The sequence below is a fragment of the Leptonychotes weddellii genome, chromosome 16 (genome assembly GCF_054177405.1).
Source record: "Leptonychotes weddellii isolate Sample4059 chromosome 16, ASM5417740v2, whole genome shotgun sequence".
Taxonomy (NCBI): Eukaryota; Metazoa; Chordata; class Mammalia; order Carnivora; family Phocidae; genus Leptonychotes; species Leptonychotes weddellii.
Genome location: NC_138384.1, coordinates 5,831,360 through 5,844,957, shown reverse-complemented (window position 1 = coordinate 5,844,957; position 13,598 = coordinate 5,831,360). Strand labels below are relative to the sequence as shown.

The 13,598-nt window shown below is 41.8% G+C and overlaps 1 protein-coding gene across 1 annotated transcript in view; it reads right to left on the bottom strand.

Moving 5' to 3' along the window:
- Positions 1 to 11,309: 11,309 nt before the first annotated feature.
- Positions 11,310 to 13,598, bottom strand: part of MPHOSPH6 (M-phase phosphoprotein 6) — a 22,884-nt gene continuing 20,595 nt past the window's right edge. The window contains exons 4-5 of the mRNA XM_081807357.1: positions 12,630 to 12,724; positions 11,310 to 12,011 (exon numbers count right to left, since the gene is read on the bottom strand). Of these exons, the coding sequence (XP_081663483.1) occupies positions 11,876 to 12,011; positions 12,630 to 12,724 (231 nt within the window). The 3' untranslated portion in view covers positions 11,310 to 11,875. The remainder of the gene's footprint in view (positions 12,012 to 12,629; positions 12,725 to 13,598) is intronic.

The following is a 13,598-nucleotide window of genomic DNA, read 5'->3' as shown; positions in this document are numbered from 1 at the left end:
GAGCCCAGAGGTTTCTGCTCTGTGACTCCTAGCTGCTCTGCGTTCTCTGATCTACCCAGTCCACTTTGTGCACTCAACCCATACTGTTAGCAGGAGAGGGTCCTGACTCAACGTCAAGCCCCAGCTTGTCTTTTTCATCTCTCCATCCACTGCATTAGCAACTCCTTCTCCCACTCAAGTTTTTCCTGAGCTCTTACCTGTGTCAGGCATGGTGGTAGGCACTGGAAGCATATCTGGGAACAAGTCAGTGGGATCCCTGCTGTCCTGGGAAATGACAGTATGATGGGGAAGACAAACATGCAGCAACTCAATAAATAGTTGTTTAATGTGGATGTGTGATCAGTACTATTAAGAGTGAGTGTCTGGGGAGCTCCAGACAGCTATTACAAAGGGTTCTTGATTTTAGCTGTTTGCTACCAGGGCTCCAACCACCAAGCCAACCACCACTGGCTCTTCTGAGAAGAAGCCCATGTTGACTATGGGCCCCAGGAGGTGTGAGAAGGTAACAGCTCTCCCCTGAATAACTCCCTGACATCTTAGGCTGCTCAAGTCACTCTAACTCAGATGTTTCCTGCTCCTAGACTCTTGAGAAGTGACTCTAGTCCCCATCTGGCACCTGTTGGGGACACATGATGCTGCAGAGCTTGATCTTAAAGACAGCCCCAGTGTAGGGGTTTAGCACCCAGGGCCATAAGCCCTGGGCCATAAAGAGGAGCCTGTGTGAAGCCACAGAATCAGTTTCATCCAGGAACTGGTTTTGAAACACCAAGGCACAAGCCAGGTGGCAGAGGACCAAGAAGGGGTAAGGACCTCTTTGGCCAAAGCTGAGTGGATGATGGAACTTGGGCACAGGAGCTGTGACTGATTTTACACTATTGCTAAACATGAGATAACAGGCCTCACTGAAAACTGGCTCGTGCCTTTAGGCTGCCTTCTTTCAGATCTACCCAGAGAAGCCTGTAGAACTTTGCCATTGCCTTCTGGGACCTCAGGACCCTGAATCCAGCCAAAGCCAATGTGCCTTCCTGTCTTCCCCTGGCTAAGTTTCAGGGTGGATACTAGCCTCTATGGAACCTTTTACAAATTAGCAAACAATTTAACATTGTCTGCCAGATAGACATAGTCCCAAGGATTCAGAGCTTGGTAAGGGGGTTGAAGGCTGGATTTCAGGCCCCTCTTATTGCCTTAGCAGGGTATACTGTGAAATGCATAACCTGCATACGCATGCATGACAGCCTTGCCCAGCTTTATGGTCTCCAAGGATAGTTTCCACAATCCCTTCCTTAGAATGCCTCCTGCAATGCCTCAGTTAGTGCCAGAATGAAGAGGATGAGCAGTTGCTACTGGAGAAGAAAATGTAGCAATCAGCTTTGACCCTACCTCTCTGCAAGGCCTTCTGCTCTAGGGGCAGCAAAAATGATTTTGGATCCTGAGCAGCAATTCATCAAGTAAGGATTAACAGCACAGACTCTGATAAGATACCCAGAAGGCAGGGCAAGCAAATTTGGGGTTCGAAAGTCCAAACTAACCACCAGAAGTGGTTGCTCTTACCTCTTGCCTTGCCATCCTCAACATCTTGCAAGATGCAACCTAGCAGGCATTTCTAATGAGAGGATGAGGAGACTGGGACGGGAAGACAAGGAGAGAATGGGTAGAGCAAGGTGCTGGAGGTGCTTGGAGGGAACAGTGCAAACATAGAGGGGAAGGGGCTCAACAAGGGTAGAAGAACGAGTGAGCATGAAGGATGCGGGAAGGTTGTAGAGCAGGAGGACAAGGAATCTTGGCTGGATAACATTTTACCTTTTGCAAGTTTGAGTCAGCCCAATCCAGAAGGCTGAAGGTGCTGAAGGTCTAAAGTGGTTATGGAAAACCTCTGAGGAGGGAACATTTGGGCTGAGAAAAAATGTTGAACAGGAATTAGACATAATCATTTCTAACAGATTTTTTAAATTGAGTATTGTTTTATGTATGATAAACACCACACACACACACACACACACACACTCACCTCAAGTATATGGTTCGATGAATTTTTCAGAAATGAATGCACCTGTGTAGCCCACACTGGTAAGAGTAGGAATCAAGATTCACTTTTGTCGCTATGGATATCCTGTTGTTCCTATACCATTTGTTGAAAAGACTTTACCTTCCCCACCGAATTGCTGTGACACTTTATAAAAAAATTATTGACCGTATAGATATGGGTCTATTCCTGGATTCTCTTCTATTTCATTGATCTATTTGTCTATCCTGTGCCATTGCCATGTAGTTTTTCTTTCTTATTTTTCTAAGTCTTTTATTGGATGAATTTTTTTAACCTTTTTTTTTTTTTAAAGATTTTATTTATTTATTTGACAGAGAGAGACACAGTGAGAGAGGGAACACAAGCAGGGGGAGTGGGAGAAGGAGAAGCAGGCTTCCTGCTGAGCAGGGAGCCCAATGCGGGGCTCGATCCCAGGACCCTGGGACCATGACCTGAGCCAAAGGCAGACGCTTAACGACTGAGCCAGCCAGGCGCCCGTTAACCTCTTCTTTTTAACTTGACTATATTCTATTTCAATTCCTTTGATGATTACTCAAAATTTTATCATGTATACTTAATGTTGTATTTTTAAAAATAATATTCACATAAATTTGTATTTCTAGTCTTTTCTTGAGTAAGATGAGGATCTTAATATAATTTAACTTCCCTGAAAATGTTGCCTTCCCATTTTTCATGTTTTTTTTTTTTCTGGTATTATTTTACAAACCAGATAATTAGACTATTTACAATCAATACACATTTAAATCATCTAAATAATTACACAATTTATAATCAGTGCATATTTAGATTTTCCAACCAATTTTTGCTGATTCCTGTCCTAATTCTTCTTGCATGACACAACTTTATTTTTCTAAATTCATTCTTTAATACTTCTTTCAGGGAGGGTTTGTGAAAAATAATAGCTCTTGATTTCTGGGTATGTGAAAAAAATTTTCAATCCAGAATTCTATACCTAAATAACTTACCATCAAGACTGATTCTGTTTCGGGGGCGTCTGGGTGGCTCAGTCGTTAAGCGTCTGCCTTCGGCTCAGGTCATGATCCCAGGGTCCTGGAATTGAGCCCTGCGTCAGGCTCCCTGATCCTCGGGAAGCCTGCTTCTCCCTCCCCCACTCCCCCCACTTGTGTTCCCTCTCTCGCTGTGTCTCTCTGTAAAAAAAAAAAAAAAAAAAGACTGATTCTGTTTCTAAGCCTGAGTTCAAGGTCTACTTCCTAAAGGATTCATCTTGTCCAGATCCTCATATGAACTACAGTTTTTGCTTTTTATTTTTTAGAAGATTTTATTAAAGAAAAGTTTTAGGTCACAGCAAAATTGGAGAGAAGGCACAGAGATTTCATGTATGTCCCCTTTTTCCACACTTGTGTAGTGTCCCCCTCTATCAACATCCTCCACCAGAGGGGAACATCTGTTACAAGTGATGAGCCTGCATTGACACATCATTTTTTTTAAGATTTGATTTATTTAAGAGAACAAGCGAGCATGTGCGTTAGTTGGGGGAGGAGCAGAGGAGGGAGAGAGAGAGAGAATCCTCAAGCAGACCCTGTGCTGAGTGTGGAGTCTGATATGGGGCTTGACATGACCTGAGCTGCAATCAAAAGTCCAATGCTCAACCAACTGAGCCACCCAGGTGCCCCTGCTTTGACACATCATAATCACCTAAAGTCCACAGTTTACCTCAGGGTTCACTCTTGGTGTTGTATATTCTGTGGGCTTGGAAAATGTATCATGACATGCATCTATCACTGTCACTGCCCTAAAAATCCCCTAAGGCCATCAATTCATCCCTTTTCCCCTCTCTCCCCAAACCCTGGAAACTACTGATTTTTGTATTTTTAAGATTTATTTTTAAGTAATCTCTACACCCAATGTGGGGCTTGAACTCACAAGCCTGAAACCAAGAGTCTCATGTTCTACCAACTGAGCCAGATGCCCCAACCATTGATCTTTTTACTGTCTCCAAAGTTGTGTCTTTTCTATAATGTAATATAAGAGGAATACAGTATGTAATCTTTTCAGATTGGCTTCTTTCACTTAGAAATACGCATTGAAACTTCACTGTAAATTTTCATGCCTTCATAGCTCATTTCTTGTTAGTGTTGAATAGCATTCCATTGTCTGGTTATATCACAGTTTATTTATCCATTCAACTACTGAGGGACATTTTGGTTGGTTGGTTGCTTCCAAATTTTGGTAATTATGAATAAAGCTGCCATAAACATCTGCATGGAGGTTTTTATGTGGACATAAGTTTTCAGCTCCTTTGGGTAAATACCAAGGAGTGTGATTGCTGGATCATATGGTAAGGGTATGTTTAATCTTCAAAAAATTTTTTTCGGGGCGCCTGGGTGGCTCAGTCGGTTGAGCATCTGCCTTTGGCTCATCTGCCCAGGCTCCTGGGATTGAGCCCTGCATTGGGCTCCCTGCTCGGCTGGGAGCCTGCTTCTCCCACTCCTCCCTGCTTGTGCTCTCTCTCACTATCTCTGTCACTATCTCTGTCTCTCTCAAAAAATTTAAAAAAAAATTTTTTTTTCAGTGAGTATACTGACACACAATGTTACATCAGTCTCAGGTGTACAAAATACTGATTCAACATCTCTATATGTTATGCTGTGCTCACAAGTGTAGCTACCATCTGTCACCATACGAAGCTATTACAATACAGAGTAAGTTTAATTTTGTAAGAAGGTGCAAAACTTTTCCAAGGTGGCTGTACCATTTTGCACTTGGGCCACACAGTTTTGATTTCTGCTTATTACTGAGGCTAAGTTCCCCTGGTGGCCACTGGAATATTTCACTTCTTGTTTCTAGGTTTGATCTATGGTTTTAAACTTGCGGTGTAGCCGGTTCAGACTTGGGAACAAGCACTACCCAGGCAGAGCAAACAGCATGTGCATAAACCCTACTAGTGGTGCAAGGAGAGGAACTCATGAGGTGAGATCCAAAGACAGGTCCAAATTACACAGGGCTGGTGCTTATTCTCAGTGTAATGGGAAGCCACAGAAACATTTTCAATTCAAACATGATCAATTCCCAGAATTAAAAATTAATTTGGCATTTATTTCTGGCTTTCTCCTTCACTTTACTTATCCAGCTTCTCAGAGCCCTTGATTTTACTTTCATATACATGTGTCTGCTTCCACAGCCTCCAAGCATTTACATTCTGAGAATGCCTTCCACAATATAAATAAAAGTTTCCAGCATTAGTCTGCAAAAAAGGAAGAAATCACGCCAAAGCACTGGCCTTTCCCTGGGTTATAAATTGCATGACTCATAGGAAGCAAAAAAAATGTAATTTGCATTAGATTTGACCAAGTTTTGTTAAATTAAAATTTATCAAGCAATTATTCCACAAATGTATTGCAAGAAAAAGAGGGAGATGGAGTAGGAAACATACAGATTAAAAGAAACTTAAAGAGGGGTGCCTGGATGATTCAGTTGGTTTAAGCATCTGCCTTTGGCTCAGGTCATGATCCCAGGGTCTTAGGATCAAGTTCTGCATTGGGCTCCCTGCTCAGTGGGGATTCTGCTTCTCCCTTTGCCCCTCAGCCTGCTCTCATACTCTCTCTCACTCTCTCTCAAATAAATAAATAAAATCTAAAAAATAAAAAATAAAAGAAACTTAAAGAAGTATCAACCAATCACAACATATAGACATATCTATCAGCTATCTACCAATCATCCATCTGCCTGCCTGCCTGTCTGTGTATCTATACTTACATTTAACACTTATTTACATGCCTGGTTTAGAGATACTGTCTTAATTTGAGGTCCCCAGAAGCAGATCCTTGGATGAGGATTCAGGTGAAGCAGTTTATTTTGGAGGTGCAGGAAACCCTTGTAGGGGAGTGAGGAGAAAGGAAAACAGCCAATTAGCCGCCTGATCAAACAAGTCAGCACTGAGGGTAACTGGAGCTCAACTGCTGGGAAAATGCTCCAAAATGGTGTTAAACACATACCTCCAGATGGTCCCTCCTGAGTGGTGATGGGGTGTTTTGATACCAACTCTGATCAGTGATCGGTTGAGGCTGCTCCCAGAAGAAGCAGTCTCTGGCACTTCCGGTGTGCTGTGCCCAGGCAGAACCCGGGAGAACATTTTCCCACAACTTTGGGAAAGTTCTACAGAGAAGGGCATCCAGTTGGCTGGGGCACCATGAAGTGGGGATGTAAGGGAAATGGGCAAGTCACCAAGAGTATCTGCTCGAGTGTGCACCTTACACCATCCAGACCTGCTTGTGTTCCACATTAGTTCTCTCCGCCCAGTCAATGCTTCTTCAAGGTGGTGGCCAGTCACAGTGTAAAAAATAAAAATTCGGAGGATGAGTGAGACAAATTACAGTCCTTGCTGCATTATTTCCCTCTTCCACCACTCATACTAGAGTCCTCTCACTTGTCAGTGCTTCTGGTGGTCTAGGTTGCTTTTCCAGTGGTAACCCAGAGCTTCACCTCTGAAAATTGCAAACCTTTGGTTACCATGCCCTTGTGAGGTAATAGTGCATGCAATTTCCATTTATTGTTTTCCCTGGACATGGAGACACCAAGAGGAGTCCCAGTGAGTTCCTGGGGTACCATACATACTCCTGTCTGTCCCCATTCTGCAGCAGCAACCTTAGAATCTTGTGGGATAGTCCATGAGAATTACTCCTGCTGGTAGAGTGACTCTTCCCTTTGCCTGCTGGCCTTGTGCTGTACTTAATCTCCTCGTGAGGACGTGAGATGTCATGTCTACACGATGCGATGGAGTGAGGAGAGGCACTTGTGGCGTAGCGTTGGGCTCCTACTGACCTCTGACCATACATCAGAAGGAAGATCATCTGCTTCTGGACTGCCACTGACTACAGGTAACTGGAAGGGGGTGGAGTTCCTGCTATCACCTCTGCGATGACTAAAAAGGATTTGTCTTAGTGGTTGACAGAGTGTCAAAACAAAAGACCTGTACGGTGAAGATGTGGTGGTCCCAAACTTTTAAAGGAGTTACTTTTAGAATCTTCAGCTTGAAGCTAATCTCTTCCTGGGTCCCTTCTCGAGGAAGCTCAGTAAAGAAACAGCTTTCCATTTTTCCTCCTCCCTTCCTTTCTTAAGAATGAAAGTATTTAACCTTCATCAAGGAAATGGTGAGTTTATATTAGCATTTTTATACTCAGAGTTGATTTAATATGAATTGGAGTTTTTGGAATAAGATGATACTAATTATTATTTATTTATTTATTTTTTATTTTTAGGTAATCACCACACCCAACACAGTGCTTGAACTCACAACCCCGAGATCAAGAGTTGCATGCTCTACTGGCTGAGTCAGCCAGGTGCCCCTGATTCTAACACTTTTAAGTATTAAAGCCAATAAGCTTCTGGTGTGCATAATTCATATTCACAAGAAAGCTTTTCGTAGCTTCCTAATTATTACTTCTTCCCACCTTTGAAATCATTGATACCTATTTAGTGACCTTGTTTTTAGTGATCTCTTCATCTATAAGCAAGCTCAGGGAGACTTCAGGAATTTCTTAGTTTTGCTCTTCTGCTCTCAGGTATAAAGTTTGGAAATACTTAATTTCTCATTTGAAAATTGCTGTCAATTCATCAGTGCTGGAGCGTGTTTTGAAGCCCTCTGCTATCACCCAACTGTCTCTGCCTCAATATGAGGATAAGTGTTCTAGCCTTTCTTTTTCCACTGAGGCTCCTGACCCAGTGGGACCTGCTCGATTCCTGCTGGAGGCTTTCAGGTGCTCCCGCCCCTTTTGGTAGAGACAATAGTAGCAACTTCAGAACTGTTCACTTGACCATTTGGACTGTCATTTCTAAAAATCCAGATGTCAGGGGCGCCTGGGTGGCTCAGTCGTTAAGCGTCTGCCTTCGGCTCAGGTCATGATCCCGGGGTCCTGGGATCGAGCCCCGCATTGGGCTCCCTGCTCGGCGAGAAGCCTGCTTCTCCCTCTCCCACTCCCCCTGCTTGTGTTCCCTCTCTCATTGTGTCTCTCTCTGTCAAATAAATAAATAAAATCTTTAAAAAAATAATAATAAATAAAAAAATAAAAATAAAAATCCAGATGTCAACTCTCCAGAATCAAGGGGATCCAGGCCATAATCTGTTGAGCAATTCTTCTGAAGGCAGCTATGTTACCACAGTCCTGAGTAGGTATGGGCCAGCCAGCAACCTAACATTCTGGCATTATTTTCTTCCCTTGAATTTTCTCTCCAGCAATACCTACATTGTAATTTATCCCATTTGACGGATTTCTCCTGGCTAAGTCAGAGAAACTTTTTTTCTTCCTTTCAAATCTTGTCATCTAATTTACAAGGGCGGGGGTGGGGGGGGCAGGGTGGGGAATCACAGGTATTCCAAAAAAGCTTCTCAAACTCACTAGCAGCCAGAGAAATGGAAATAAACGCTGAGATGCCGCATTTGTGCACCTAAGAGTGGAGAACGTTTTGAAGTTGGTATTTCAGTTATTCATTGCTACAAGACAAACTACCCCCAAACGTAGTGACCGCGCCCTTAAGGTTCTTGGAATCCCTCTTATAACAGAGGGTCTAGGAGACACACCCTCCTGATACCTTCTGACATCTCAAAATCAGAAAATGGTTTTACAGCTGCATCTTGACTTTGAGGGCTTACTTCAAAATTTATCCTGAGGGGCGCCTGGGTGGCTCAGTCGTTAAGCGTCTGCCTTCGGCTCAGGTCATGATCTCAGGGTCATGCTCTGGGGGAAGCCCGCTTCTCCCTCTCCCACTCCTGCTGCTTCTGTTCCCCCTCTCGCTGTGTCTCTCTGTCAAATAAATAAATCTTTAAAAAAAAAAATTATCCCGAGACCAAATTTTACTGACAACACTCCAGCTTTCATCTCTTCAGTTCCTTATTTTCAGAACCTTTTGCTTGCTAGGAAAGACCAGTCTGGCTCTCAACATTTCCCTAAACTGTGCTACGTAACCAAATGGTTCCTTCTCTTATCTCTGTCTTGTAATTTACCAGAGGCAGCCAGAAGTAGCCATTTGTCCCTTTTAAGGTGCTGCCTGACAATTTCCCCAGCCAGATCTTACCAGATGTGGCGGGTCCTGGAGTTCATTTCTGGGAAGAACCAGCCTTGGATGCTTTGCATCTTACATTTGACAGAAGTGAGTACAATTTGGTACCTGGATTAAATAAGAAGGGAGCAAGTGGTTCATCACAAACTAAGGATTTTATATGTAAGATCTCCTGGGGAAAATAGTGTATTCTACTTCATTACTCTTGAGGCTTGAAGATTTTGAGTTTGTGAATATATGCCCGCAGATAGAATTATATTGCAAAATCTTTGAGGAGTCCAATATGTGTTAGGTGGATTCTCAGAAGAGTCACTCAAAATGCTTATGTGAGGTTGGGTAAACAGGAGAAAATTTTCATTCGATTCACTGTTATCTATGAAACACCTATTTTTTATAAATCCCTGCATGAAGAATGTGGGGTTGGAACCAAAGAGTGAGGCATAGTCCCTGCTTTCAAATTAGGTAATATTTTATAGAATGATCTAAATGAGTATGTGATTATATATGGTTATACTTCAAGTGAGCACTGACTAAATAATTGCTTTTTCAATTTTTTCTTGCTATCATATATTCACATTACATTCTTAATATTGGATCACTAATATTGAGAATACCCTATTTACAAAATTAATCTTTTGTGTTGAAAATTGATGGTTAATGTGAATTTAACTCATATCATCTATAAAAAGCAAGATTATAAAAAAGGATATAATTTAAAATGTCATAGTACAATAATACTATGTATAGGTAGTACAGTAGGATTCTGAAAGATTGTTTAGAAAAAAGTATGGTCTTATTTTGGGGCCAGGCTATTTTCTGCCTGTTTCCCAATTCTATTCTTTTGCTTTCCCCTTCAGGGTGACATCAGAGAGAGAGCACGGGCTTTGTCAGATCTGCATTCGAATCCTAAATCTAGCACTTAAAAGCTGTGTGGCACTGAGTGAGTTACTGAAGGTCTGTGTAGCCCATTTTCTTCATGGGTAAAGCAGAGATGATAGTTTACAAGCCCTGCCCACAATGCAGTGCCTGGCCAAGTGTACGAACTCAGTGTTTGTTAAACAAATGAATGTCAGAACTGTTACTGGCACATAGCTAACATTTAACGGCAAATCCCCTCCGCAGGGCTGTCACAGTGGTTATTCACTCAGAGAACATTCACCAGATCTGCTTTCACCTTGCTTTATTTTCTTCCGGGTAACATCTTGGTCCAACCATTGTCAGCTCCCTTCTAGATTAAGTGCCTGAAAGGATCTCCAATGGTCAGGTATGGGTTTGTGCTTCATGCTCTTGACGGAGTTCAGGTTATCTGATACCACTGAATCCAGAATCTGGATACCCTGAAATCCAGGTCTGTGGGTTGAACTGCCGCCTTGTTCCTATGTTATTCTCCATTTCTGACTTGTGGGCATCCCCATGAGGTTAAATGAGAATCAGAGGCAGGAGCAGAGAGGTGTCAGATTTGAGGACAGAATCCATTTGACACAGATATTATACGTGATGAAGTGACTGACCATTGGGGACAATGATTAAAGCAGAAGTCAGACAGGGGGATGTGGGTGTGAGAGCCTGCTGTAAGTGGGAGAGAAGTCACAATAAGTCAGTCTGCCAATATTTGTCAGATTATCCTCTTTATTACCTGAATTAAATTGTTTGATCCTGCTGCAATTTTGCAACAATACAGGGTTACCCCTGCTACTCCTGGGCAGGGAGAGTTTTTTCCCATTCATACAATGCTGACGGAAGAGATACTAGCAGGAGATACCATTCAGATTAAATGTGCCTTAGGGAAAGCAGTGTGTGACTTTGTACCAGCTCATCTGAGCACTCCTACTTTAGAGTGAGTATCCTAAAACCCAGTACATTTTCTTTCCTGGGGCCAGTAAAACACAGGACTCCAAGGAAAAACAGCAAAATATGGAAAGAAACCTCAGGATATACAAGCGAGCTGCTGGTTGCGAGTTGCTGGCTGGGAAAGTGGTGACTTCTCTGTGCAAATGATTTCTTTGTCCAAACAGAACTAAAGAGGGTACCTTTATGGGTTAACGACTTTCATAATGATTAAAATAAGAAACTGATGATTGTTTTTGACCCATAAAAGCCAATTTCTTATGGTTCAACTGAATACATTACCATATTCTCAATTAATGACTGGTCTTTTAAAGTTAGCATTTGGATAAAAGTTCCAATATTGAATTAGACTAAAACTATTATTTAAAAGTATAAGAGAACAGAAAAAGTATATGAAAACTTATTACAGAACAATTTTTATTAATAAAAGCTTTAAACAAAAATCCGTAATTCCACAAACTAACAATGACTTGGCAGCATGCAAGTACTTCAGGCTGGAGAGGCATGTTTGTTCTTAATGAATTTATATATGCTAAGTCCTCATGACATTCGATTCCAAAATGTATGGATAAATTGGCTTGGCATGATTAATAATTTAAAGTAAAATACAAACATAAGGGCAATTTAGACATTGGTTTAATTTATGTGTGTCAATTCAAGGTCAGCGACTGGGACGCTCCATTAAAAAAAAAAATCTGAGGTCAAAAAGATCTTTAGGAAGCAACCACATACCTCTGTACATTTGAAGATCGAGGGCTAAAAATCCATTCCTGATGAACACCATTGAGTAAAGGATGTATAACATCCACCACACATCTGTTTCAAAAATGGCATATTTCCAAAATTATCCATTTCTTTACAAATAAACATTATAGTATTAATAACTACAGAGAAGCCATCAGAATGAGTTCCACAATATGCTAACTCTCTCGAGGCTTTCCTGAGCTCTGTCTCAAAGCATTTACTTTAATCCTGGGGCTTTAGAAACATCTTCTTTACTTTAACTGTTGGTTTTATGTGTCCATTTTCATCTTCTTCATAATTGGCACGGTCTCTTTTTTTGGCAAACTTTTTTCCAATTGTCCCCACCAAGGTCTCATATCTGTTAAGATGGTATGCAGCACAAGTTTAATTAAACAAACAAAAAAACAAGGGAGGAGTCAAGTCTTGTCAAGAATATTAAACCAAATAGGCAACGAATAAGAAAAATCAAAATGATGATTAAAAGAAACTGATTCAGGGCGCCTGGGTGGCTCAGTTGGTTAAGCGACTGCCTTCGGCTCAGGTCACGATCCTGGAGTCCCAGGATCGAGTCCCGCATCGGGCTCCCTGCTCAGCAGGGAGTCTGCCTCTCCCTCTGACCCTCCCCCTTCTCATGTGCTCTCTCTCTCAAATAAATAAATAAAATCTTAAAAAAAAAAAAAAAGAAACTGATTCAAAATGTAAGAACTTTTCCATGAATGATTAAATTTTTCAGTTTTGTTTTTGCACTATCCTAAATAAACTGAGATGTGTATCTTAAAATATGTATTAGAAGCAGGACTGGACAAGAGCCCTCAACTGCCAGCCTCTGACAGGTATGAGCCCCCCTGCCTCCCAGCCCAATTTAGAGAAAGCAGAAAGTTATCTTCCCGCTAGGGCACTCCATGGAAGACTGTAGGGAAGAGGAGCACCCATGTGAGAGCCAGTGATTATAACGCGGTTCTGAGGTGACTGTTACCTTCTGGCCATTTCTTCATCTGACACATCGAGCTCCACTGCTTCACCTTCAACTTCTTCCACTTTGTTCTTAGCATTCATCTGGAGCATTAATTTCTGAAAAATGTAACAGTGCTTTCAGGACTGGAACAGGCTTATTAAAGAAACTGGTATCAAATGTATTTGAAGGTAGAGGAACAGAAGTCACAATCTACAGGAATAACCAAAATTTATGAGGGGGTTCTCTGTTAATACTTTCCTCCACAATGTGCCACGAGAAGTCAGCTGTGAATGAAAAAAATAATAAGACAAACCCCTACTAGAATGGACTTCCTATTAATGATTTTAAATTGTATTTTAGATTGTAAATCTTATTGGTTACTTACATCTAAATCAAGCACACTGCTAACACACTCTAGTGAGTGGGGGAAATAAAAAGCAAACTTTCAGATTTCCTCCAAACTTCCCATCTTTGAGCCAAATGGAAGAAAACTACACTCAAGAGTGATAACAGGGTGCCTGGGTGGCTCAGTTGGTTAGGCTCAGTCTGCCTTCAGCTCAGGTCATGATCCCAGCATCCTGGGTTCGAGTCCCACATCAGGTTCCCTGCTCAGTAGGGAGACTGCTTCTCCCTCTCCCTCTGACTGCTGCTCCCCCTGCTTGGGCTCTCTGTCAAATAAATAAAATCTTTAAAAAAAAACAAAACACCATTCTTCAGATTGATATATTAAAAAAAAAAAAAAGTGATACTAAATGCAGTTTTGGCGGTGGTGGGGGGCGGCAAATTACTGGATGGAAGGACTGGGAGGCTGGCTCTGCCATTATGGGGAGGACTGGCTTCATTCCAGAACACGAGGGTGGACAAAGCATTCTACATGATGTCCATGTGCCACAGTCTCACCTCCACTTCCTTTTTTTTTTTTTTTGGTAGTTTTTAATTTTATTATGTTATGTTAGTCACCATACAATACATCATTAGTTTTTGATGTAG